This window comes from Sphaerodactylus townsendi, linkage group LG06 (assembly GCF_021028975.2).
Source record: "Sphaerodactylus townsendi isolate TG3544 linkage group LG06, MPM_Stown_v2.3, whole genome shotgun sequence".
Taxonomy (NCBI): domain Eukaryota; kingdom Metazoa; phylum Chordata; class Lepidosauria; order Squamata; family Sphaerodactylidae; genus Sphaerodactylus; species Sphaerodactylus townsendi.
The window spans coordinates 97,028,377-97,054,438 of NC_059430.1; the positions used below are offsets into that span (position 1 = coordinate 97,028,377).

The 26,062-nt window shown below is 46.5% G+C and overlaps 1 protein-coding gene across 2 annotated transcripts in view; it reads left to right on the plus strand.

Moving 5' to 3' along the window:
- Positions 1-26,062, plus strand: part of MAP7D1 (MAP7 domain containing 1) — a 73,624-nt gene that overhangs the window by 46,501 nt on the left and 1,061 nt on the right. Inside the window, exons 6-17 of one of the 2 annotated variants that reach the window (XM_048500960.1) lie at positions 5,776-5,886; positions 10,911-11,033; positions 11,660-11,802; positions 12,161-12,282; positions 13,148-13,398; positions 13,628-13,814; positions 14,907-15,087; positions 17,798-17,902; positions 18,949-19,002; positions 19,478-19,541; positions 22,290-22,398; positions 24,197-24,387. In XM_048500960.1, coding sequence (XP_048356917.1) covers positions 5,776-5,886; positions 10,911-11,033; positions 11,660-11,802; positions 12,161-12,282; positions 13,148-13,398; positions 13,628-13,814; positions 14,907-15,087; positions 17,798-17,902; positions 18,949-19,002; positions 19,478-19,541; positions 22,290-22,398; positions 24,197-24,387 — 1,641 coding nt within the window. The remainder of the gene's footprint in view (positions 1-5,775; positions 5,887-10,910; positions 11,034-11,659; positions 11,803-12,160; positions 12,283-13,147; positions 13,399-13,627; positions 13,815-14,906; positions 15,088-17,797; positions 17,903-18,948; positions 19,003-19,477; positions 19,542-22,289; positions 22,399-24,196; positions 24,388-26,062) is intronic. The other variant, XM_048500961.1, reaches the window with a different exon arrangement.

Genomic DNA, 26,062 nt, shown 5'->3' on the forward strand with positions numbered 1-26,062 from the left:
ACAGTGGCTAGCATGAAAGCCACCTAGTAACTGAATGGCTGATGCAGGATTTGAGCCAGGAATTTCCTCACTCCTAGCTTGGTCTCTTAACTGTGGTGTTTTGACAACTCTGTTCCTTTAATTGGAGCCAGTGTACTAGACTGCGTTAATCCATTCCAGGATTTGATGTGGACAGGAACAGAGAAAAATGAAGTTGTTGTTATTGCGGCTCCAGACAGAGAAAGAACTAGACTGTAAACTATGCTCCTGTTTGAAACTGTGCTGCCTCTCTATTTTGGTGCCACAGCATTAACCACTGTGCTATTCCCACTGTCATGGAGTTTTTCTCCTCATGGATCAGAGACTACAGCGTTCCTTGTTTTTGTTGAAGCACCTTGAATGGTCCTCTGAGGATGCCTCAGATTCCAAACACTCCTGATCGTTGGGGTGTTGTAAAAACCTCTCACTACCAAGTGTCTACTGAGGCATGTGATACGTTAAACAAATCATGGTTTAATAGGATAATTCAATTGTTCTCTCTTTTGTGTGTAGTTTGATATTGTAGCTGTTGTTGGTCGCCTCTGAGTAAATCAGCAAATTTGAGAAACAATGCCTTTGAGTTGGAAACATTGACCTGGAAGTTCTTCTCCTGGTATTAGGTGTGTGTAGGAGTTGGTGAATCAGTGATGATAAAATAACCCTTCGTAAATGCTCAGAGTTCCTCTTTTTTAGACCGCTTGTTGGTAAACTGAATGACTTAGCAGTGATTTGGACCTGAGTCTTCCTAGACCTAAGACCAGCATGTTCTATCCACAAAACCATTGTGCTCAGAGGAAATGAGATGGCTGCTGGTCATCTTGCCTGTTGGGTGCAGGAATTGGATGGGTGTTAGGATTTTACTAGTGCCTGCTTCATTTAGTCAAGCAAGAGTTAACTGCTGAAGTCACAAGACTAGAATCACATGATCTTCTGGAATGGTCTCTCCTTTCTTCTTTGAGCAAAACAGGAGAGACAGACACACAGGCACAGATAGATTGCACAGACACCCAGACAGAGCACTTGCATAGATAAGAGTTTGCTGTTGCTGTATTTAATATAACTTTATTTTGTTCTCTAGTAAAGTTCTACAAAATAACTCACTCACATCTCTGCTCTATTATTTAGTTTGCTAATTCATTGCAGTTCAACCGTGTGACTGTATAATTTCTGTTCTCCATTTTCACTCTTGAGTGTGTTCAATGTGGCAGTTTTTGTATAACTCTTATACAGACCATTTATCCTTCTGTGTGGAACACAGATTCTTTCCTGTTGCATGTTAATAATGTTATGTACATTTGTTACAAAAATCCACCATTGAGCCAGACCAGTTTTTTTGCTCTGATGGGCAGAGATCCCTCACCTTGTTGAGCATGTGGGGCATTTGATAATGTTGAAAACAGATGGTGGGTGCCATTATAAAATGACTGCTAGGGGAGAAGGATGCAGAATACCATAAAAATGACTACTGTGGGGAGCCACAAAGTCTTAGGAGAGCATAGGAAGCTGTTTCCAACGGTAATGTTTTCTGAGCTCTTAGAAGCAACTCCTGATCAAGGTCAGTGGTGGCGAACCTATGGCACGGGTGCCAGAGGTGGCACTCAGAGCCCTCTCTGCGGGCACGTACAAATAGAGTCGCCCCCCCTCCCCCACACACACACATCTAGGCTGGCCTGGGCTGCTGGACTCGATTATTAGCATTAAACCTAAGACCTAGTTTTGCGGAAGCAGTGTTAACCTTGTTAAGCACTGTTAAACCCCACTGATTTTCATGCGAAGAACTAAAGCGCGATCCTTTACCTGGGAGTAAGCTCGGTTGCTGGCAATGGGGCTTGCTTCTGAGTAAACCCTCCTAGGGTCATGATTCACCCATTGGAAGAGTTGCACGGTTGCTTCAAAGCAAAACCGCTGACTACCACCAAGCTTACTCCCGAGTAACGCACGCCTCGGAGACAACTGTTTTTTCTAAACTTAAACCTCAGTATTCAGGTTAAATTGCCAGCACTTTGCGATAAATAAATGGGTTTTGGGTTGAAATTTGGGCACTTAGTCTCAAAAGGTTCGCTATCACTGATCTAGGTGAATTTCACAGTCCAGAATTGATAACCCTAACTGGAGGATACCCAAGATTAACTCTTTGCTTTTGGTAAAAAGACATGGACGCTAGGAAACACAACACAACACAGGCGTCATAGTGCCCAGAAGTGCCATGCTGCTAACCTTCAGAATCTTCTGTTGCTTGCTTTCAACTAACAGCCAGTTTATAGAATTGGCAGAATTAAGAACTAGAGCCTTTTCTGAAAGGATAATTTGGAACAGTATAGTGGCATGCAGTCATTATTTGCACTGCACTGCATGCCACTACAACACACTTGTACATTTTTCTTTTGAGTTTGTATGTGTGCATGCTTTTTTTTTTTAAGAGTCACTTTTCATGACATTTAGAAGCCTATACAGAGCAGGAGAAAGTCTTGTCAGCTGAGAATTTGACCGTGTTCCTGGAAAAGTCTTTTATTTTTTGAACTGTACAAATGTGTGTGTCCAACAGCACATTTTTTCCTTAAAGCTGTATGTGTTGTTTCTGATTGCACAAAAACAAAACAAATCTGGCATTGTCCACGGGCAGGAAGTTAAAGGTTTTAAAACTCCCCATTTACCTCTGTTGTCCATCTCTCACTGTCAAGGATCATACAGTTTGTTGTGTTTCTTCCTCTGGATTGGGATTGCAAGTCCACTCTCTATACACACAGTCACATTCTGCTGTCATAGTGCTGATTGTTTTGTCAGCATCTGTTTATGTACAAAAACAAATTTGGTCAAAAAATACTGCCAGTTAGAACAGTTCACTCTCCGAAGCCCGAGGCTAAAATCTTTCCATAACTATGCCAGCCATCAAAAATTCCTTCCAGTATGTCCTTGATACTCAGACTGCGCAGCTAATGTTGCTAAAACATCTTCAGGAAGGAAACTGTCAGTTTTGCTGATCTTCTGGTGGGAGAAGCAGTGCCTTCTGGGTAAATGGAGGGCAAAACATATGGAGCAGAGAGTTTCCGGTGTGGGGATAATGTGCTTCTGCCCATGATGCTCTAGGAATCCTTTATTTGAACCGAGTCAACGAAGGGGCTTTGAGTACCCTTCTTTCCAAGAGTGCCAGGTGCAAAACACACTTCCATGTAGTGTATGGAAGAATGAAATTGTACAGGGAAGAAGTGACCTTGTTGCCATGTTTGCCCCCAAATTACATGTTAAGGATATTTTTTCCTGGACCCCATATTTTTCCTGGACTCCTTCACAGTTAAGATGCCATATTTTTTTCCTGGACTCCTAGCATCTGCCTGATAAATATAGCCAGTCCTGTTTTTCCTACCCCTTATTTCCATGCTAAAGAAAAGCACCACCAATGAGCCCTTTGGGGGTAGGGCAGTCTATTAAATCTAATAAATAATAATAATAATATCTCTGCGTTCAGCTTGATGCCCTTATCATTTGCTTCTAAAGAGACTGTTATGGAAGCATTGCAGCCCACTGGGCAGGGTGATCCATCCCAGAATGGGCTTTTATCACAAGAAAGCTTTTAGTAGGAATTCCATTCTCCCAAACATCCGACACAACCTGAGTTTTCTGGTCAACAATGAATGAAGACATCAAGTAAACATTAACAAAACAAATTGTGAGGGTTAAATAATGGGAGTGACAAGTTCCTCTTTCCTTGTTCCTGGAAATCTCATATGCAAACTTGGAGGAAGTTCAAGCATAACGCCTTTTTTTTTTTTGGTGTGGGGGGTGGGACTGTTTTATTTCCCGGCATTCAAAGAATTTTTTTAAAAAATTATGACAAATTGTAACAACACAGACAGTAGCATATCTGCAAATTAAATTCACGATATCCCTTTTTTTTCTTCTTAGAGCCTTTTTTCATTGTTCCAATCCTATACATTTGCCATAGAAACTATCAGCTTCTTGCCTGCAACAAACCTCTCCCATTATATCTCAGGTTTTAGCGTGCTTTCATGTCCACTGTGAAAGACATAAAAGGATATGACTTCTCTTCTCTCCACCCTTCAAGGTTTTCCACAGTGTCTTCCTTCTTTGACATAGATAGTGTAGTGGTTCAAGTGTTGGACTAAAATCTCACAAACCCAGGTTCAGATTCCCACATGTGCCATGGACGTTCGCTGGGGGACCTTGGGCCAGCCACACACTCTCAGCCTACCCTACCGCACAGGGTTGTTGAGAGGAGGAAACAGAGGAGGGGGAAATGATGTAAACTGCTTTTGGTCCCATTCAGTCTGTTCAAATGGCAGATTAGGACAGTGATGGTGAACCTTTTGGCTCAGCGTATCAAAAACTTGGAAAATGGCTTTGACTCTTCCACCCACCCCACCCCCACCAAACAAAAGAGAAACAATTCTTGACATGTTTATTAGTTTTAAGAAAATACAGTCCAATCATGGTTTGCTATGTATTTATATAAAGAAACATCAAATAATTACAGAAATGACTCAAACAGGGGGAATAGTTGTTGTCAGGTGTTGGTGAATGTTGGCATGTCACCGAAAATGCTCTACAATTCACATCTGTGCAGTGTGCTACAATTGCCCTGATACTTTATGGTTTACCAAAGAATTTTGGCATAATCCTAGAGCATTGCACAAATACAATGATGTTGCTTCTGGGTTTGCACAGAAGTGATGTTGTAGGTTCGGCCCGATGCCTATGTTCCCCCATTTCTCTCCTTCTGTTCTACCAAATGGCAATGGATAAGCAAGGCAGAAAGTCTTCTTTTCAGCAGCAGACATAACCAAACTACTCTCAACCTCATCTACCTCACAAGCTTGCTATGAGGATAAAGTGGAGGAGAGAATTATATAAACAGCTTTGGATATCCATTGAGGAGATAAGTGGAATATAAATGGAGTAAATAAATAAATTGCTGCAACACCAACACGTTTTGATTGTAAAGGAAAGGACACCGCTATTTTGCCCCTTATCCGAGCAGACCAATCCCCACAGTTGGCACTTGGGAATGGGATTCCCCATCAAAGACTGCACAAATCTTGTGGGTTTTGTATGGGAAAATTCTTACGTTCAACAAAAACACTCCAAAGCTGGCTATTTGTATGGCTTCTGAGCATTATAGATGACATATCTGAAGAAATATACATCTGATTTATTCCATTCTCCTTTTTCCACCTTGTCTTTGCCATGATCATAAAACATTTATAGTGTGTCCAGGGACTCTAGGAGCTTGTTATTTTAAAAACCTTTATTTAAATCTTTGCAAATGGGAGTAAGCCCCATTGAATCCGTGGACTTTGCATCTTTGTACACCATGCAACAGGATTGGGCTTGTTAGTCTGTGCCTATTGATGCTTGGGCGAAGGAGGAAAGGTAGCCAAGTTCTAAGCTAGGCATTGTGTTGCAAATGATGAATGTGCCAGTGATTCCACTGATGAAGCCTGCCACACTTGGCTATGCCTTGGATGCAACATGCGCACCTCTGAGCGGCTGCTTGACCATCGAGCACATGCAAGGCTAGTGAGAGAAATCAGGACCTACACAACGTGTGATTTTGCTTCAGTGCAGACACAGCACAATCCAGTGGAAACTGGCATATCTGACCCGCGAAATATCTCATCAGGTTTCCCTTTTGCTTCTCCCTCTGCCGCATGACTCCTGCCCTTTGCCGCTGCATGCCCGCATGTCTGCCAGATCCTGCCCCACTGCCCTTAACGCCCGTGTGTCTTTTCCCTCTCATAGGTACAAACAGGTGTTCCCTCTCTGCTGTAAATCTCCCCAAACACGTGGACTCTATAATCAGCAAGCGCCTCTCCAAATCTTCTGCCACCCTGTGGAACTCACCCACTAGAAGTAAGAGATCCCTCCCCGGGGACACCCTGTAATGCCAAGGAGAAGGGTGGGATAGGGGGCAGTTCTAATTTTGGATACACATCCCTTCCTAACTGAGAAGCTCAGGGTGGTTTAAAATTTGAGAAAAATCATTTTAAAAGATACATATAATGTGATATGGGCAAGGCCAGGTATGGCTGGTGCAATTCCATACAAGCAAAGAAGATACTTGGAATTCAGCAGTTTTGGTGTTGGTTGCCATTTTTAAAACATGCAGGTTTCAAGCTCTCATGATTGCTGAGACAAGCTTAAAAAATGTCTAGGCAGTGTGCGTGCATTTTCAGGGGCTGAGCCTCAGGATTTCTAGTGTCCAATGGGAGGGCTTCATCCCCTTGCATAGCTTTTGGGCCCCTCCTTATAGCTAGCAGAAATACATTAAAATATGCACAGGCAAGACTGTGCCAATTTGTTTAATTTGCATAACGTGTACATGGTGGCAGACTGGTTTCCATCACATGTAACTTGGACTGTGTGTGTGTTAAGTGCTGTCATGTTGTTTCTGACATATGGTGACCCTCTGAATTAATGACGTAATGTTAAAATGACTTAATGTTAACATCTCAGGTGTTGCAAACTGAGGGTTGTAGTTTCCTTTATTGAGTCGGTCGATCTGATGGTTTGTCTTCCCCTTTTCCTGGTGCCTTCAACTTTTCCTAGCATTATTGTCTTTTCCAGTGACTCTTGTCTCATAACGCGACCAAAGTACTACTATAGTCTTTAGTAGAATCATTTGAGCTTCTAGGGAGAGTTCAGGCTTGATTTGCATTTTTAGTGGTCTTCGGTATCTGCAAAACTCTTCTCCAACATCACATTTCAAATGAATCAACCTGAACTACCATGCTGCCAAATTCTGAGATATCTCTGTGTAAGATATTTAGCAGTGGGGTCGCCACAGTCCTCAATATCAGCTGATAGAATGGAATTCCTTCGCATTTGTTTCTCATCCTTGATTCGAGAAGGAATTGGTATTACCTATGTCAAAGTGAGCAGCAAAGTGTGAAGTGGAGAGATGAGGAAATTTTTAGGACTTTAGATGCTTTCTGCCCTGAACATCCAAAAGAATGAATCTCCGCCAAAGAGCAAACAGTCAAGTCTTTCTGGTTATGGTGGGTTTTCCGGGCTGTGTGGCTGTGGTCTGGTGGATCTTGTTCCTAACATTTCGCCTGCATCTGCAGCTGGCATCTTCAAGGTGCATCACAGAGGGAAGTCTGTTACACACTGTGTCCAGACCACGGCCACACAGCCCAGAAAACCCATCAGAGCCAGTTGAATCCGGCCGTGAAAGCCTTCAACAATACAATCAAGTCTTGCATTTACTACAGCTCTCCCATACTATGTATGAGGAGAGAATAAGGGCCCTACTGCCCAAGAGGGATTTTCCCCACACTTCTTGTGCCATGCTTCCCCATATCTACCATCTTGACACTACTTTCAAGTTTTATATTCTTGCCACACCTGCAGCTTTTTCCTAGACATGGGAGAGGTTTTTGCTCCTTCCCAATTTCCCATAGTTCATTTGAGTTTGGCAGCAGCCCAAACACCCAGTCTTGGTGTTCTCTTCGAAGCTGTGCTGGTCCCCAGGACGTGTTTTGCTAATTCCCAACCAGTTAAAGGGGAATGCCATTTTCCTGTTCTTGCCTGGGGAGGCAGGTGATGCCACTGCTACTGTTTCTGCTACCAGCATGTGAAGCTGATTGGTACTGAGTCAAGTTCTGCTGCTTAAAAATGCAAAAGTCCTCTGTGGAGCCTAGATGCTGTGTCAGAAAAAGCAAGACCATGTCACCACAGATTTGTGTTATCAACTTATGTCAATTCAGAATGAGAATGGATTTAGGGGAGAGAAATGAAGGCCACAGACTGAATGAGTGGCCAGTGTTAGGGAAATGCTTCAGGAGGCCCTGGTCTGACTGGCTGTGTGGCCCCCTCTTCCTTTCCATCCGGGGGAGGAAGGATAAGGATACTTTGCAATTGTATAGTGTATAGAAACAGTGTCACTAAAAACATCTCTTCTACTTGTTCTTCCAGGGTATAAGGTTTTTTTTTGGGGGGGGGGGGGGCTCCAAGCAGCTGTTGGCACTGGGTCAGTGCTGGGTGGGATGTTGACAACTTGTTCTGCTAACAAGGTGAAATTTTCTGCTAGGATTGCCAGTTCCAGGCAACTGGCAAGAGGGTTGTAGACAGGGACACTCGGACTGCCTCATCACATCACTTCCGATTTTTTTAAAATGGAAGTGACATAAGATAGCTGTAGGAATCACTGAAAACTATGTGATAAACTGTAGTAACGTCACTCTAGGAACCACCAGAAACCAGCAATTCCTACAGCTACCCTACATCCTTCCAGGTTTTGTTTTGGCCAGATGTGATGTAACATTGCAAGTAGAGTTGTGGGGTTTTTTTTCCTCTTGCCATGGGCTGGGGGCAGGGAAATCCCTGTGCTGATCAGAGACTTGGCAACCCTGTTGCCTTTATATATATTTAGAAAATGTGTATGCTGCCTCTCTGCCCTGATTTAGATAACCCAGGCTAGCCTGATTTGATCAAATCTTGGAAACCAAGAAAGGTTGGCCCTGGTTAGTGCTTCGAGAGTTGACCACCAAGGAAGTCTAGGGTAGCTATGCAGAGGCAGGCAACAGGAAACGACCTCTGAATGTCTCTTGCCTTGAAAACACTACATTAGGGATCCCCAACATTTTGAGGTTGTGGCATTCTGACACAGGGGGGTAGGTGCAACCACAAAATGGCAGCTGCAGGAGGCAAAACCAGTCATAAAATGACCGCCACATGCAGAGGCACACATACATAGAAAGCCGAAGCAGGGGAGAAGAAGAGTAATTAAAACACATTGGAAAGAAGGTGAGAGGGAATAACATAGGCCCCTTCCGCACATGCAAAATAATGCATTTTCAAGTCTCTGATCAGCACTTTCACAACTGTTTGCAAGTGGATTTTGCCATTCCGCACAGCTTCAAAGAGCACTGAAAGCAGTTTGAAAGTGCATTATTCTGCATGTGCGGAATGAGCCATAGTGTGGCAGGAGCTGCCAATTAAAATAATGTTGTTTTAATCTGCATAGCCAATCAGGTCTTCAGTGGTAAATCATAAGCCTTGCTGGGCAAGACCCCCACCTAGTGCTCCCGTTTTTCCAGAGGCCCTTAGTGGGTGCCAAGAAAGGTGTCAGTATGACTTTGAGGACCTGCTTTACAAAGTTGCCCTAAGCTGGTTGTGACTTGAAAGCAAAAAAAAAAAAGTACCTCTCAGATCTATTTGAGGCAAATCATAACAATACATTTGAATAAAGACTTGTGATCAGTCAAGTCAAGCTGACGGTCTTCCTTAGCCTTGAAGCTCCGTATTCTGGCAAAGGATTCTTCCCCTCCCCTATTCTGGAATTCTTTTAACTGAAAATGTCAGGAATCAAACCCAGAACCTTCGAAGTGCAAAGCAAGTTTCACACTGAAGTTCAAAGGCAGTGCCTCCTCCACGCTTCCAGCCGGGGCTCTCAGGGCCTGGCTGTCTTAAGCAGGTCAAGCAACGTCGTTGGATCTCTCTCACCTCCTCTCTTTGCTGCTGCTCGGGATAGTATTTCCTCCCATGGCTGTTTTTGTTACCCAGTTGCTTAGCAATGATTAAAAATACCCTGGGCATCTGAACGAGACGCACAGAGGAGGCCAAGGGAATGGCTTGCGTCTGAGCCGACCTGTTGACAGCCTCCGTGGGGATTGTTCATGGAAGTGGAATTGGGCGGTGCCCCGTGACAGGGTCAGTCAGACCGTCATCCTTACTCATGCCTGTGGGGGTGTGTGTTTTGCTTTGTAAAGAGGAACTTCCTGACAGAGGCTGAGACACTTGATAACTCTGTGTGTTCTTTTAAATCATCAACATTTTCTCAATGGTTTTGGATAAAGACTGTTCATACGACCATTTGATACATTTTGTGCCGTGTCCCGTTTCTGTCTTCCCACACTCGCGGTTTCCTGTCACCCAAGTCAGACTTGAGAATGTCTGTCTTTGTTATCTAATCTATATTTTGTTAAATGGTGGCTTTATAGCAGCCCTGGGAGGACCTAAGCAATTTAATAAAATTGTGGGAATGGCAAAATGACAGCTCCTGAAAATGAGGAATTCTTTCTGTGAAATCCTTTGGTTCTGGAAAATCTTCCAAGAGGAGCTATCCTGCCATTGCGAGTCAGTAACTGGCCCCCTGCGTCCTTGGATGTTTGAAGTGTTTGGGATCTTACTGCTACACAGTGAGCACGTGACATCTGTCTCTATCGCTGCTTGCCATTCTCACGGTGAAATTTTCTGAGGCAACTGAGAGCTGCAGCCTCAACATGCATCAAGACGGTTGGCAGGATTGTTTGCCGTTCTTTGAAACTCACTGCTTTGAAACTCACTGTGGTACCTCACTGAGGTACCACAGAGGCCCTTCATGTCTGGAACCTAAACTGAAGCACCACTTAAGCACCACTTAAGCTTGGATCCTGACCTAGATGGCCCAGGCTAGCCTGATCTTATCAGGTCTCAGAAGCTAAGCAGCTCCAGCCTTTTGTTAGTACTTGGTGGGAGACCACCAAAGAAGGCCAGGATTGCCACTCAGAGGCAGGCAATGGCAAAAGCCACTTCTGTTGGGCTCTTGCCTTGAAAACTCCATGAAGGGTCACCATAAGAAGGCTGTGACTTGACAGCACTCTGTTGGCAAGCTCGGACTCTGCATTCCATGTGACCAACTTCCCTTCTCCCCTGGGAGGTCCCTCGCTTTGTCAACAGCTAAACCTGGTGGGTTCAGAGAAAACAAAATGTGTTGTGGATGAACTCTGCATTGGAATGGGGGTAGGAGTAGAAATTGATCTCCTTTTGGGGATAATGGTTTTTTTTTTAATTGTGGGGTAGCGACAACTTACTCCCTGTAATTCAAGACTGGTTGGGCAGTTCTTGAAATCTGCCTCATTACAGCTGTCCTCTCTCTCTCTTCCCATCACCAGACCGCAGCCTCCAGCTCAGCCCTTGGGAGAGCAGCATCGTTGACCGGCTCATGACACCCACGCTGTCCTTCTTGGCTCGCAGTCGGAGTGCCGTGACGCTTGCCGGCAACGGCAAAGATCAGGGTATGTGGGGTGGAAAGGCTGAAACTGTGCGGGGAGAGGGGGTACCCCACCTTGACCTCTCCACGAGTGTGGCTGAACCAAGGTAATTTTTGTGTCCAAACCCAACTCTACCTTTGCCGGCATCCTTGTTCTTCTACCCCTCTCAAGCCCAAAATTTGAGTTCTTTTCCCTCAATACATGAGCATATATTTAAACTCGGGGGGGGGGGGGGGGGCTTTTCACTTCTTCGTTGCTGCTCAGTACGGCATGCTGGTGGGTTTTGTGCCTGCACAGAGCAGCAATTTCTAGTTCTACCTTTCGGACACAGTCTGTCCCCCTCAATAGATGCTACCTCAGCCAGCATGTTCCTAGAGGGGGGAATTTGTGCTGTCCTGCTCTGCCGTTTCTCATCTGCTGCAGAAGTAGCAGCAAATGGTTGCCTTTTTATACTGTCTGTTCTCAATTTATTTAACTTGTATTTGTATTGTTAGGGTTGAGGAGAAAAGCGGGATGAGAAATACAGGCGAAAAGTTATTGGCCTGGTTAGGCTCTAAATGTCATGTCTGCTTTTGGGCCTGATGAGGTAAGGGCCAAGCTCCCTAGTTGGCCTTCTGATGATCCCTGTCTGTCTCTTCTCCACGCAACAGTGCCTGTGTGTCCCCGCTCAGCTTCCGCCACCCCTCTCAGCCCCTGCAATAACCAGCGCCTGCACCACCGCTGCTCCGAGCGACGGCGGCCGGCAACCAGCAGCCCAGACATGACGCCCCAACGCAAGGCTAACGCCTCCCCTGTAAGTGACTCTGTGCTCTCTTTATCCATGACAGCAGCCGTATTCTGGTTCTCCGCAAGGAAAGCCCCATCAGAATAGGAGCTGAAGGGCCCTCTGGTTCTCTACTGTGTTCCCAGCGCTCAACAGCCATAAGTTTCTGGAGTGTTTACAAGCAGAGCATGATGGCAGTATCCCTCTTTGTTGTTCTTATGACTCTCTAATATTGTGGTGTAGACTGCCTCTAAATGTGGAGGCTCCAGTTAGCAGTCGAGTCATTTTCAAGTTTGGAAATGTAATTGAAAAGCCCTTGGTCCTGCCTTCTCTGTACTTCTTTGTATCTGACTGCAGTTCCTGTGTCTCCCTCTCACTTCTCCCTCAGAAAAAGAAAGAAAAGAAGGACAAGGAGCGGGAGAATGCCCAAGAGAAGAGTGCCCTTGCCCTGCGCAAACGCCAGTCTATGCCCGCTGGGCAAGCTCGCCAACTGCGCACACCTGAGAGCAGGTAGGAGCAACAAAGCCACTCTCCTGCCCCATATTGAAGGGGTTTTCCTGCCATAGCGGCAGTGACTCCTTCAGCCAGTGACTTCTTTGGGTGGAGGGTCTTGGAACACCCTGTTTGGAAAGTCCAGAAATAGTCTCGTGCTCTGGGGCAGGGGGCGGGGGTGTGTGCTGTAGCTCAAGATAGGTTATCTACTTTGTATGCAGAAGATCCAGGTTCGGTCCCCAGGATCACCAGTTAAAAGGATTAGGTAGTGGGAAATGTAGAAGGACTCCCTCCGAGACCCTGGAGATCTGCAGCCAATCAGAGCAGACATTGGTGACCTTAACAGACCAAGGGTCTCATTCCGCGGAAGGCTCCTTCACATGTTTGTGTGACAGTTCATATGGAGAGGGGCCACAGCACTGTGGCAGAATATCTTCATGGCAGGCAGAAGGCCCCAGGTTCAGTCCATGACATTTCTGGTCAAAAGGATCAGATGGGGAAGGACTCTGTACCTGCAACCCTGGTGAACTGCTGCCAGTCAGAATAGACAATACTGACCTTGACTGACTCAGTATGACGTGGCCAGGGAGAGGCTGTGGTTGGTCCCAGCTTCATCTGCTTGGTCCCAGCTTCAAACCCTGGCATCCCCAGATGAAACTTGACAAGGTAGCAGGGGGATGGGGAAGACCCTGCTGTGCTGCTACCAGTCAGAGCAGACAGTTATGATCTTCACAGACCAAGGGTCTGACTCGCTCTAAGACAGCTTCATGCGCTGTCTGTAATCTTTCCCATGCCTGTTGTCTAGGGTAGAGCTGCTTGGCTGTTGAAGCTAGGCCCCTCCTCCTCTTCCTCCTCTGATGCTTTTGTGCTTGTCCTCCGGCAGCCCAGGCCCCAGGCCACGACCTGCCTCTCCAGCTATCACCAAGCAGCGCCCAGCCTCACCTAGCCCAGGCCCCAGTTCTCCACACCGGCCAGGCCCGACCCGCAGCACCCACTCTTCACCCAAGGTGAAGCCCCGCAAGGAGTACAGCAGCCAACCGAAGGTCCCGAAGAGCGAAGAGAAGGAACGGAGAGTATCGTCCCCTGCTCTGAGTGAGACCCCCAAGGTCACAGTTGGCAATGAAGTGGTACCAGGTGAGGCCCTTTGGGGTATGGGGGTGGGACCTTTGCGTTTTTATCTAGGAGACCACGGATAACGTAGATAATGGCTACAGGGGATAGAAACCCAGGATTACACCCTGGGAGGGAAATGAAGATACAGCAAAGGCTCTATGAGCCTGAAGTTACAGCAAAGACTTTGTGAACCTGATTTCCCCTTCCTTCTTTGTGAGGTAGACTGATCTCTATGTTTGGGGCTCTGCAGATACTGCTAACCCTTCTGGAATGGCCAGTCCAGCACCTGCTCCTCCTGCCACCACGCCAGGCAAACCCATGGCAGGCACCACAGACCGGGAAGAAGCTGCCCGGCTACTGGCTGAGAAACGGCGCCAAGCACGGGAGCAGCGGGAACGAGAAGAACAAGAACGCCGGGAGCAGGAGGAGCGGGAGCGGTGAGTCCTCAGGCAGGAGGTGTCACAAGGTTCTAATCCTCATGGTGGCCCCAAGCGTGTGGGAAAGGAGATAAGAAACCTTGAAACTTCTGGTCTGGTGCCTGATTGCAGCCTCCTGTGATCAGAGGTTGCTGTTGCTTTCAGGTTATCTGAATACAGAGGCGTAGCTCCAAGGGGATGGGGGGGCATGAGACACCAGACGTGCGCCCCTGTGGGGGCGTGGCGGGGGCGTTCTGGGGCAGGACGAGGGCGGAGGGTGCACCAATGCACCGCGCACTTTTCCCCCTTGCTACTCCTCTGTCTGAATATTTGTATGATATTTTTACTCTGCTTAAAACAAACAAGCAAACAAGTGCAAATAGCTTCCAGTTGCAAAATGGGGACTAACATTTTCATGGAGAACTAACCACAACTAGCTAGTTGAAGAGGGCATGTTGGTCTTAGGTGTCTCATAAACCTGCTTACAGGGTCTGAAACCCAGGAAGTGATGATGGTGCTTCTGTGCATGTTCAGAGTGGACATTCTGCCAGTGTGAAGGAGCCACAGCCAGGATCTGGACTTGAGCCAAGGGCTTCCAGAGCAGAGTCAGATCCTATGTGGTCAGCTTCCTCCTAAATCAGAGGTGTCAAACTCTGGCGCTTCAGATGTTCATGGACTACAATTTCCATCAGCCCTGCTGGCATGGCCAGTTGGCCATGCCAGCAGGGGCTCGTGGGAATTGTAGTCCATGAACATCAAGTGCTAGAGTTCGACACCCCTGTCCTAGATGGTGGAAAGTGCCATTAAATCATGGACAATGTATGGCAACTTCATAAGGCTTTCAAGGCAAGAGACAAACAGAGGTGTTTTGTCCTTGTCTGGCTCTGTGTAGCAACCCTGGACTTCCTTGGTGGTTTCCCATCCAAGTACTAACCAAAGCCAACCCTGCTTAGCTTCTGAGATGTTAACCTGAGTCTTCCAGGTCACAGTGCTTCTTTACCATGATACAGATTTCTTCCCTCACATTGCTGTTGCCTGCTGAGTTCTCTCTGTTCTCACGCACGGGTTGGAATGAAACAGTTTGTATGAAGGGTCTTCTTTGGTACCTGGCAGGCAGCTAGCCGAGGAACAGGCCCAGCAAGAAGCCAAGGAACGGCTCCAGCAGCAGGCAGAGCTAGCCCGGCTGGAGGAGGAGCGACTGCGGGAAGAGGAGGAGCGTGTCCGGCAAGAGGAGCATGAAGCCCAGGAACGGGCCCGGGCTGAGCAGGAAGAGCAAGAGCGGCTGCAGAAACAGGTGTGTTTGCTGGGATGGAGGGGCTGGTGCTAGCAGAGGGAAGCGCCTGCCTGGGACTGCAAAGGGGTGGTTTGGATTGCCAGCCTCCAAGCTGGAGATCTGGAATTTCAGCAGATCTCCAGACTACTGAGAATAGGTCCCCTGGAGGAAAGGGCATCCTCTGAGAGCAGATGCTATGGCATCACGTCCCTACTGAGCTCTTCCCTCCCCAAGCACCACACCTGTATCTCTAGGAATTTCCCGAGCTGGCATTGGAAGCCCCATGTGGGTCACAAGTTGCAGAGGTCTTCCTTAATGTCTGGAACAGGGGTCTGCAACCTGTGGCTCTCCAGATGTTCCTGGACTACAATTCCCATCAGCCCCTGCCAGCATGCCATGCTGGCAGGGGCTGATGGGAATTGTAGTCCAGGAGCATCTGGAGAGCCACAGGTTGCAGACCTCTGGACTCTGGAAGGTAGAAGATGGTATTGGGTGTCACTGCCATCTAGTGGTGGAAATGGGTTGTGCTTTCTTGCCTGGAAATCATTTCCAACCTTGTTGAACCTGAGGGTTCTTTTGGAATTCTGAAAACCCTTGGTGCCAGCACGACTTGGCTACCAGTAAGGCCAGTGCCAGTTACAAAATGTTGGGAGGATCCATGCCAAGCATCACGCTACAACAGAGGCTGCTGTGTTCACCTGCAGATCTCCTTGGCTCTTCTCAAGCACCTCTTGTTTTAACAAGGTGTAGGAAAGCCAGGACTGGCTCTTGGCTTTGCGGAAGGAAGAAGCGGGAGTCAGCAAAACACACTGGCAGATGCTGTCTTGTCCACGGGTGCCTTGTTGGGGCATTATTGTATAAGTCTGTACAGTGCTGGGGCAATGGCTCAATAGTAAAGACTGTGCTTTGACTATATTTTATTTTATTTACTTCATTTGTACCCCAATTTTCTCTGCTGTGGGGCTTAAAGAGTGACTTACCGTATATACTCGTGTATAAGTCGATCCGCATATAAGTCAAGGCACCTAATTTTACCACAAAAAACTGGGAAAACTTACTGACTCGTGTATAAGTTGAGGGTGGGAAATGCAGCAGCTACTGGTAAATTTCAAAAATAAAAATAGATACCAATAAAATTACATTAATTGAGGCATCAGTAGGTTAAATGTTTTTGAATATTTATTTCAAAGAAAAACAGTAAACTAGCTCTGTAAGTGGAAAAGGGAGTCAACAAAAACAATATGGTCTCAGCAATAACTGTAAAAGTACAAAAACCTTAGCTCAATCAGCAACCAAGCTAAAACACAAGAGTTAAAATCCTTCAAAACTGGATTTCTGGTCAGGGGAGGAATGTTTATGTTAGCAGTACCAACATTTCAGAGTATCTTTAGGAGACCCTCCTGATGATACCACCCAAGTTTGGTGAAGTTTAGTTCAAGTGGTCCAAAGTTATGGACCCTCAAAATGTAGCCCCATCTACTATTTGCTCCCATTGGAAACAATGGGGGATGGGAGCACCCTCTTTGGGGGTCCTTAACTTTGGACCCCCTAAACCAAACATCACCAAACCTGGCTGGTATCAGCAAGAGATTATCATGATGACACCATTCAGGTTTTGTGAAGTTTGGTTCAAGTGGTCCAAAGCTATGGACTCTCAAAATGTAGCCCCATCTACTATTAGCTCCCATTGGAAACAATGGGGGATAGGGGCACCCTCTTTGGGGGTCCATAACTTCAGACCCCTTGAACCAAACTTTACCAAATTTGGCTGGTATCATCAGGAGTGTCACCTGATGATACTCTGAAATTTTGATGTCGCTAGCCTAGAAACTGCGCCCCCTGGCGGCCAACAAAGTAAAAACCCTAAAATATTTTTTAAAATACAGATGACTCGTGTATAAGTCGAGGGAGGCTTTTTCAGCACAAAAAATGTGCTGAAAAACTCGACTTATACATGAGTATATACGGTATAACGTTCTCCCCTTCTGCATTTTATACTCATGACACCCCTGCAAGATGGGTTAGGCACCCAGCAATCTTCTATAGTAGAACTGGAATTTGAACCAGGATCTCTGTGGCACTCTAACTAGTTCATCATGGAAGTATATGGTTGTGAGGATGGTGATCCAAAGCGTTGGGGAGGGTGTGTGTGTCTTTTTATTCCAGACTGAGATCTGTCGATAGAGTAAAACAAGAGGCAAGTGACTCTTAAAAGATTTAAAATGTATTCCAACATATGCTTTCACGAATCAGGCTTCATACAAAAGGTTTTGCTAGGATAAAGTCTTATGGTCCCACAGGATTCCTGTTCAAATTTGCTGCAACAGATTTAACTAGGCTGTCCCTCTGGAGTTATCTTTTGGTATGCTTCTAGCTGGTATGCTTCTAGCAAAGGCTTTGTTTATGAGGGCTTTTGTATGGTTTTGCTTAGCAGGGGCAGGCTTTCTGTCACAGGTAATAGGAATTCTAAGGTTCAGAATCTGAAGACCAAGGATAGCAGCATGGAAGAGTGTGTGTCCCTCCGTCATCTAGTACCCTATTTAGATAATTGAGGAAGGGGCTGGAACTGGACAAATACTGATTGGTTTCCCCCTCTGGATGAGTTCAGGGCTGAAATATTGGAAGGTGTCACCTTGCCACCTTTCATGTAGCTTCTTGGCTAGCTCTTCTGGGGCTGGGTGCGCACCTTGATTGCAGCGGTGCTATTACTCTCTCTACCTGTTGATTGCAGAGAGAGGAAGCCGAAGCCCGAGCACGGGAGGAGGCAGAGCGTCAGCGAGTAGAACGCGAGAAACATTTTCAACGGGAAGAGCAAGAAAGGCTTGAGCGGAAGAAGGTAAGCAGGTTGGGTCCCTCTGATATACGAGGAATCGGGAGTTGGCAGTTAAACCAGAAAAGTCCAGGAAGAGTTTTTATTGGATGGATAGACAAAGCAGAGGAAAGACAACCAATTAAGTGTAGAAAAGCCCAACTTTGATGATGCTTGTGGAGAAAAGTAATATTGGGTAGCTCTAGGCACCACTGGAAATTCTGTGATTTTACCAAAGAGTTTCCAGCTATTCACAGGAGTATCTCATATCATGGCGTAGAAGGTGATGTGGCCCCCACATATCTGCATCTCCAAAGCTTCCACTAGTTGTTAGGCAGACATCTGGTATAACTCTACTACCCACTTATATTGGGTTTATATGAGTTCTGATTATCCTAGCTTCCCTAGAGCATGCTGGGAAATGTAGTCTGAGGAAGTCCTGGGTGATCTGTTTTAATCTGTTTCACCTAAAAGATGTTAGTTTGGTGAGTTGCAGCCATCGAGAAAATTGTCTTCCACGTTAGAATATAGCCCCTAATGAATATGAGAATTATCATTTCATTTTTATGTGCTGCCTTTGATACAAGAGCATTTATGCCAAAATGTATTTTACATAAGAACGTAACATTGGGGCCGGGGTAGTGCCTAGGTAGGCACTAGGACCCAAGCTGAGCATTCTACAACAAAGAAGGTCCGGCACGTTGAGTTCTGTGGCAGAGGAAAATACAATCTACTAACATCTTTATGTGAAATAGAGTATAGATATCCTCAACCTCTCTTCCTTCCCCCATCTTCCCTGAACAAAATCCCCATGATTACCTGTGAAGAGGGAGCAATTAATAATCCAGTTTAAGTAGAAACAGAAAGAGAGAAAAACAGAACAGGGACAATGATTTCTATAGAATGATTTTCTGAAAAGCAGCTCCTGTGATGCTAAACTTCATCTGGCAAGAATAACTTGATAATGATAACATAGTCCACAGGTTGGGGCTTGATAGGCCTGGGTTCCTTGAACTGGTCACAATTGGATGCAGTGTGCCTGTTAGACATGGCAGTTTTCTTTCTTCATGCAGCGACTGGAGGAGATCATGAAGAGGACGCGAAAAGCAGACGGACCTGATGCCAAGGTGAGCGATTCAATACCATCTTCTTCCTCTAGCACAGCATGTGGTGGGAAATTTCACCTGGCTTGCGCAGAAGTCATCTGTTTCGACACTGCAGAAGACATTTTGGTACTCCTCTCCACCAATTATTGCAGGGCACAAACATTCCTAGTGTTTGTGCTTAGCTCCCTTGCGTTTCACTAGGGTGTACTTCCTGGTGGGTTGTGCACTGCGGTCAGATTTGCCAGTCACCCACACTGTTAATTGTATTGTCTCTCAAAATTCAATTTTTAGCTAAAAGGGTTGTCTTGCCTCAAAGTATGGCTGTGCCTGGGAGATCTTGGCAGCCCTCCAGCGCAGGAGGCAAGGGTCTCTCCTCCTTCTCAACCACAGGCTAGGCTGTGCCTAAACTCTCTGATGTGCTAGTTCCAAACCTGTTCCCTCCATAGTCTGAGGTTGGTTGCCATGTGTATATGAATGACTTGTGGGTTTTTTGCAGAAAAAAGAGGACAAGAAATTGGTGAATGGAAAGGAAGGGAAACAAGAGTCCGAACTGAGTATAGGTAAGAGTTGCCCCTGCCACACCTGGTCACTTTTTGTAACTTTTGTCATTATAATAACCTTTGAAACAAAACCCATTACTGACTGGGAAATTCAGGTCCCTCTTTCACAGAAGAAGCCATAGTGCTATAGTGGCTAAACTGTCAGGCTAGGATCTGGGAAGCTCCCCTTTGCTGTGGAAGTTTGCTGCATGACCTTGGGTCAGACTCACAGGCCCTTTATGCATGCAGTACTCACCCTGAGGCAGTTTGCTCCACAGTGGGGTCTCCCCGCGGTTTTTCACTGACACACAGGGAAGTGCCCCACTGATAACCTCTGAGCCTAGCCACCATTTTGCCTACCCCCTGCTTCCGGCTCAGAGGCTGTTATAAATATGGGAGAACAAAAAGTGAAAGACATTAAGTAAAATCACCATGATAATGCTACCTCATCAGTATAAAAAACTGTTGGTAGATGCTCAGTGAGCCCTGAAAGTGACAATTATAATTTTGGAGGGAAAATTCTTGACAGCGCCTTGCCTAGGCAGGACCAGGGGAAGTAATCTTACAGGGGGTAACGATCTATCGCTTTTTCCTCGTGGGCTCCCCTGCTGCTTGCATTGGTTTACCTCCTGTGTTCTATCTCAGTGGGCTTCCCTTACTTATTCTGTCCCCCTGTATTTTTAAACATTTGAGCGATTACATTTTAATTAAATGTATATTGCTATACTTTGATTGTACAGTACTCAAGGTGTCTTAAGTTTGGAAATTCAATTTGAATTGTTCCCCCTCTTCTCCCTGCCTCTTTGAATAGTTTAGCTGCCTTAGGTGAGGCTGGAACAGCATTGTTGGGAGGTACACCATCCCATCCCTTCTTCCAAGGAAGAAAGTCTAGGAGCTAAGCCAGGAGGACCACCCACCCCCTTAAGAACATAAGAACAAGTCTACTGGATCAGACCAGAGTCCATCTAGTCCAGCACCCTGCTACTCACAGTGGCCCACCAGGTGCCTTTGGGAGCTCACATGCAGGATGTGAAAGCAATGGCCTTCTGCTGCTGCTGCTGCTCCCAAGCACCTGACTTGCTAAGGCATTTGCAATTTCAGATCAAGGAGGATCAAGACTGGTAGCCAGAGATCGACTTCTCCTCCATCAATCTGTCCAAGCCCCTTTTAAAGCTATCCACTTTAGTGGCCATCACCACATCCTGTGGCAGCATATTCCAAACACCAATGACACGTTGCGTGAAGAAGTGTTTCCTTTTATTAGTCCTAATTCTTCCCCCCAGCTCACTCTGCCCCAAGCTAGTTGCACAGACCTGCCTTTAAAAAAGGGACGAACAAGCGGCTTCTGGAAACAACTGAAAGGATGCGGGTCACAGTGATCACGCAGACCCGGCATCTCAAATCTGAGTTCTCACTTTCAGTGCAAGTTGCTGCCCTACTTTCCTCTGGATGGTTCCTAGCAGCCTCTGCAAACCTTCCAGAATACCAATAAGACTCAAGTTTGGAGCAAGCTGCTTGCAGGAGTAAAGCTAGCAACTCTGAATTGTGCAAGGAGTTCATCAGCAAGAAGCCTCGATTGTCTTGCTAGTGGAAAGATGATCCCGTAATCTTGAAAAAAGCCCTCACGGTCCAACATCCCCCATGAGATTTTCTGGCTAAGTGGCAATTCAAACGCCAGTGAAAAACCAAATGCTGTACCTACATCTCGAGGAGGAATAAAACCCAGGTTACGGCGCTGAAGGCCAAATACTGGTCAGTCAACAGCTTTGCCGACAGTCCACCCCATCACAACCTCTCCCAATTTTGCCCCCACCCCAATTCTGGCTTCAGTGGATGCTAACCCCAGAACACAGCAGCCCTGCCTTAAAAAAACAACAACCCAAAACCGAGCTCTTTCCGCCTGCACCCCAGTCGCTGCAGTACCCCTTCCACTTTTCTCTGTCAGCTTTTCTGCTGCTTGTTGCTTTGGGATTGCAGTGTTCTGTGGCCTTTAGGAATTCGGCAAACGGGCTATCTCCTGCTTGGATACTGCCCCAGACTTGGGAGGATTATTGTGGTTCTTCTGCACACTAATTTTGGAATTAACCCACTTCTATAGGGTTATATAGGACCCATCAGGCTTGGGTCATTATCCCAGATGGAAGAAGCAACAGCCACCTGTCTCCTCCGTCAGATTTACTTCTTTCAATGATATTTGGCTTACAACTGAAACTGTCTTATTCAGAGTCAGAGCTAAGGCCAGTCTTGTCTGCTCTGACTGGCTGTCTTGGCTCCCAGGTGGAAGTCTTTTCCACATCATCTTCTACTGGGCCCTGTGAACCAGGGAATTTTGGCACACAATACAAATACTCTTCTGCTGAGCCATGACCTCTCCCTTAACCTGGTTAGTCCTTAACCGACTTAATTCTCAAAGTGAACAGGAACCAAAATCTGTAGTTGCTCCTTTTCAACTCCATGCACTTTTCCTTTCCTTGCCCGCCCCATGTTGAAACTTAGGGTAAGTGCCTCAGGGCAGGGATCGATTGTCTATTGTCTTACCTGTGTAGCCTGTTGAAGTGGTAGGCATGCTGATTGCGCCATATTACACGGTTAGGGCAGGAGCAAAAAGTGGCAGAAGTAGGTCCAGAATGGTACGAAAATCTGACTTCTGGTCATAGGAGACAAATGACCTAAATGAATTAGTTTGGTCTGACCTGACCTTAACCTAGACAGCTGAAAGGCTGTGTGTTTCTGAGAAACACCCAGCAGACCTCTTTTCTGTGTTTCCAGATGGTGAAAAGCGGCCTGAAAGCCTTCCCAAGGAAGAAGAGCTGCCCGAGATGCAGGCCTCAAGCCCAGCTGCTCGCAAATTGCCCCCTCCTGAAGAAACACAGCACAGGTACCATGTCTGGGGGAGGCAACCGACTCCAAATCGGATTTGTCTGTGATACAAATAGTATGGAAGCAACTTGGCTGCCCCAGTGGCGAAGCCACAAGGGGACGGGGGGGGGGGGGCAGTTATTGCACCGGTATGCAGCACGCAGAGTGAAAAATATCAGCCCCAGGACCCTCCCCTTCCCCCGTGGCACCTGGCCTTTATAATGGCTCCTCAGCATCCACTTACTTTAGTTCCTTTTTCAGAACTTTTTCAGGCTTCAAAAGGCCTTGTTCTCAGGAAAAACGGCCTGAGGAACTACAGTTCCCAGGAGACCTTGGGGCTCACAAGGTCTCCTGGGGAGTATAGTTCCCATCAGGACTTTTTTTTACTGAGGACAAGGCCTTTTGAAGCCTGAAAAAGTTCTGAAAAAGGAACTAAGGTAAGTGGGGGAAGGGGGGGGCAGAAAATGTGGAATGCACACCGGGCGCAGTTTGGCCCAGCTACGCCTCTGGCTGCCCTTTGTCAGGGCCCACTCCCATGCCACTCACATAATGCAGAAATGCACAAATTGTGTGGGGTAGAAGATCATGCAGCAAAACCCTCAGAAGCTAGAATGTGGAGGGGATCCATATTGGTACTCTTCCCCCAGGGATCCTACACCCTTGTTCTGGTATAAGTAGAGCAGGGTGGCACAAAACCCTGTTGGAGGGTCAAGAGGACCCCCAACAAATACTGTAGCTCAGCTTGCTTTAAGTCTCAACCCTTTTTCAAGAATCAGCTCCCTTGTGTTAGCCAGTTCATTTTGTCTCCTTGGGACAGAAAACGATTAACCCAGAGCTTCTCCTGAAAAGGGGGAGGGAGTAAGTGGAAGGCCTTTGGCCTAAAACATCTTTCCAACAGTCATTTCTTGACATGTGTTAGAGTTGGTATTCTCGTGTTTCTGTGATCTTTGATGATATTCTGGGGGGGGGGGGGGGGAACGGCAGCCACACTGTTACTGTAGCTGAAACATCTGCCCAGAGATGATGGACAGGGGGCGGGGCGGGGCAGGCTTCAGAGATGAGAGCACGCTAAGTCCCTTTGTTGAGAAATCATGACTGTTCACAGAGGCTGCAGTACAGGAGTCATCTAGTAATTTTTCAAAATGTATGAAGTGGGGAAAATGAGTTTTTAATTTAACATTTATTTAAAATAATTGATCTACCCACCTTTCTCCTACGCATCCCAAGACCCAAGCCTAATTTCTGATGGATAGAGCCTATATTCTCTGTAAAGACTGAGAAAGTGACAATAGGTATTGTCAATAGGGCAATCCCAAGCAACGTTAAACATTTGCAAGTCCATTCAGTGAATTGTTAATGGCAAAAATCAGAGATTGCTTTTCTGTCGTTCATGAAGGAAAGAACAGAAGGGAATCAGTGGGGTCTTGCTATGCCTTTTCTCCAGGACTTTGTGGGGTTTTACACAAGCATGTAATTTCAGGTCGGGCACAGACTTAAGTCTCCCCCTACCTTTCTCCTCAAAAAAGCAAGTTACCAGTCCCTGTGGTTGCAGACAGTCCTGCAAGTCTGTGTGTATGTATGCATGGAGATTTTGAGTGGTCTGGAGAACCTTGCATTGCCTTTACTCTATCCTCTGTGCAATTGTGGCAGATTTATGATACCTGCCATCACTGGCGAAGAGTGTTCAATTGCCACGCAGTGGCTCACACAGCCTTGCCTTCTCCTTCCTTAGATACAGGCCCGAAAAGTCTGGAATTCAGAGCAATCATCCGTGAGTGATGTGACCACATGACCCTTTTCCCACTTCTCCCCTGCAGCCCCCCCATGACCCCTGCTCTCTCCCTGGTGAATGGCCTGCAGAGCAGCAAGCACGAGAACGGATTTTCTTCCGCCAAGGAGCCCGGCAGCCGGGAGCATTCCGCAAGCCCCGGGCTGGGCATAGCTGGAGAGGCCATTCTGCCTTTTGCCAACAAGGAGCCCTTCCTCGCCAAGGCCCCACAAGTCACAGGTAAGGGGCTGTCTCCGGTCCATCCCAAGACCTGAACACAAAGTATGAATTTGGCTGCTGAGCTGCAGTCTCCTCCCTTCTGACCACGGAGCTGTGTAGTAAGCGCTGGGACTAGTTCCCACACTAAGGAGGATGCTGTTCTATAGTTCCAGTATTCTAGCTTGAACACATGCAGTTCCCTCTGATCTGGAGTTCCAGTAGTACAAGAATTTGTGCTCCGAGTTCAAGCTCCCTTTGCTTATTTTATTTATTTACTTAGTTTTATCATTTTCCGTCTAGAAAAAAAGATCGCTAAGGGGATGGGTGATAGAGGCTTGTAAAATTGTACATAGGGTGGAGAAAGTGGATAGAGATTTTTTCTCTCTCCCTCTTTTGGAATACTAGAACTCGGAGTAGTCATTCGGTGAAGTTGGTGGGAAGTCAGTTTAGAATGGATGAAACAAAGAACTTCTTAGCTCAACAAGTAATTTAATTTTGGAATTCACAACCAGTGTTCAGTGACGGCTATTAGCACAGAAGCTTTAAAATGATGTTAGATTCATGGAGGGGAGGTCCCATCAATGGCTACCAGCCATGGTGACATGGATTTTCCATATCCAGAGGCAATAAATCTCTGAATACCAGCGCCTGGAGGCAAACATAGCCTCTGTGCCATATTTGTTCATCCTTCAGGGCAGCTAGTTGGCCACTGTGTGACACAGGATGCCGACCTGGTGGTCTGATCCACCAGGGCTCTTCTTATATCAGTGGTTCTCAACCTTCCTAATGCCGCAACCCTTTAATACAGTTCCTCATGTTGTGGTGACCCCCAACCCTAACATTTATCCATTTTACAGATGGAGAACACTGATGCAGAGAGTCTTAGGCGACCCCTGTGAAAGGGTTGTTCGACCCCCAAAGGGGTCCCGACCCACAGTTTGAGAATCACTGTCTTATATTCTTATCTGCCTTTCTCAGTGAGACTTGAGGCAGACTATAAGGTTAAAGCCATGCAATCAGAGCAGTACCAGACCTCCATAAGCCGCACGTTTCAAATTAGAGACCAGTATACTAGAAGCTGGCCTGACTTGGGTGGCCCAGTCTAGCCCAATCTTGTTGCACCCAGGACGCAAACCAGGGTCAGCCCTGGTTAGTACTTGGAGACCACCACAGAGCCAGGCAATGGCAAATTACCTCTGTTCATCTCTTGCCTTGGAAACCCTACGGGGTTGTCATAAGTTGTCTGTGGCTTGACCACATTTTCCACCAACCACACTAAAAATTGCATAAATGGTATAATACATATAAGTGGTATCATACGTGCAACAATCGATGAGAACTGGAGAACAAAATCAGAGAAATGGCACAACAGTATGTTAGCAACTACCTTCTGCAGGCCTGAATCGATTGCCTGTCTGCCTCAAAAGGCACCCAAGGCAATTTCTCTGCAACCATTTACCAGACGGACAATAGAGGAACAATATAAATAGAAGGTAAAACCAGTTGCCAGTTTAGCAGTTCTATTTCAAAATGCAACAAGTAGGCAATTTGGAAAAAACAACCACCTTAACTTGAGTTCTTCCTGTGAGGGGGCCAGATGTGCCTCTTTTAAGATGTTGTTGATTCTAAAGCTCATGGTGCCACCACCAAGCAGAGCCTGCCCTGAGCCCTGTGTGATTTTTACTAACAGGCACTG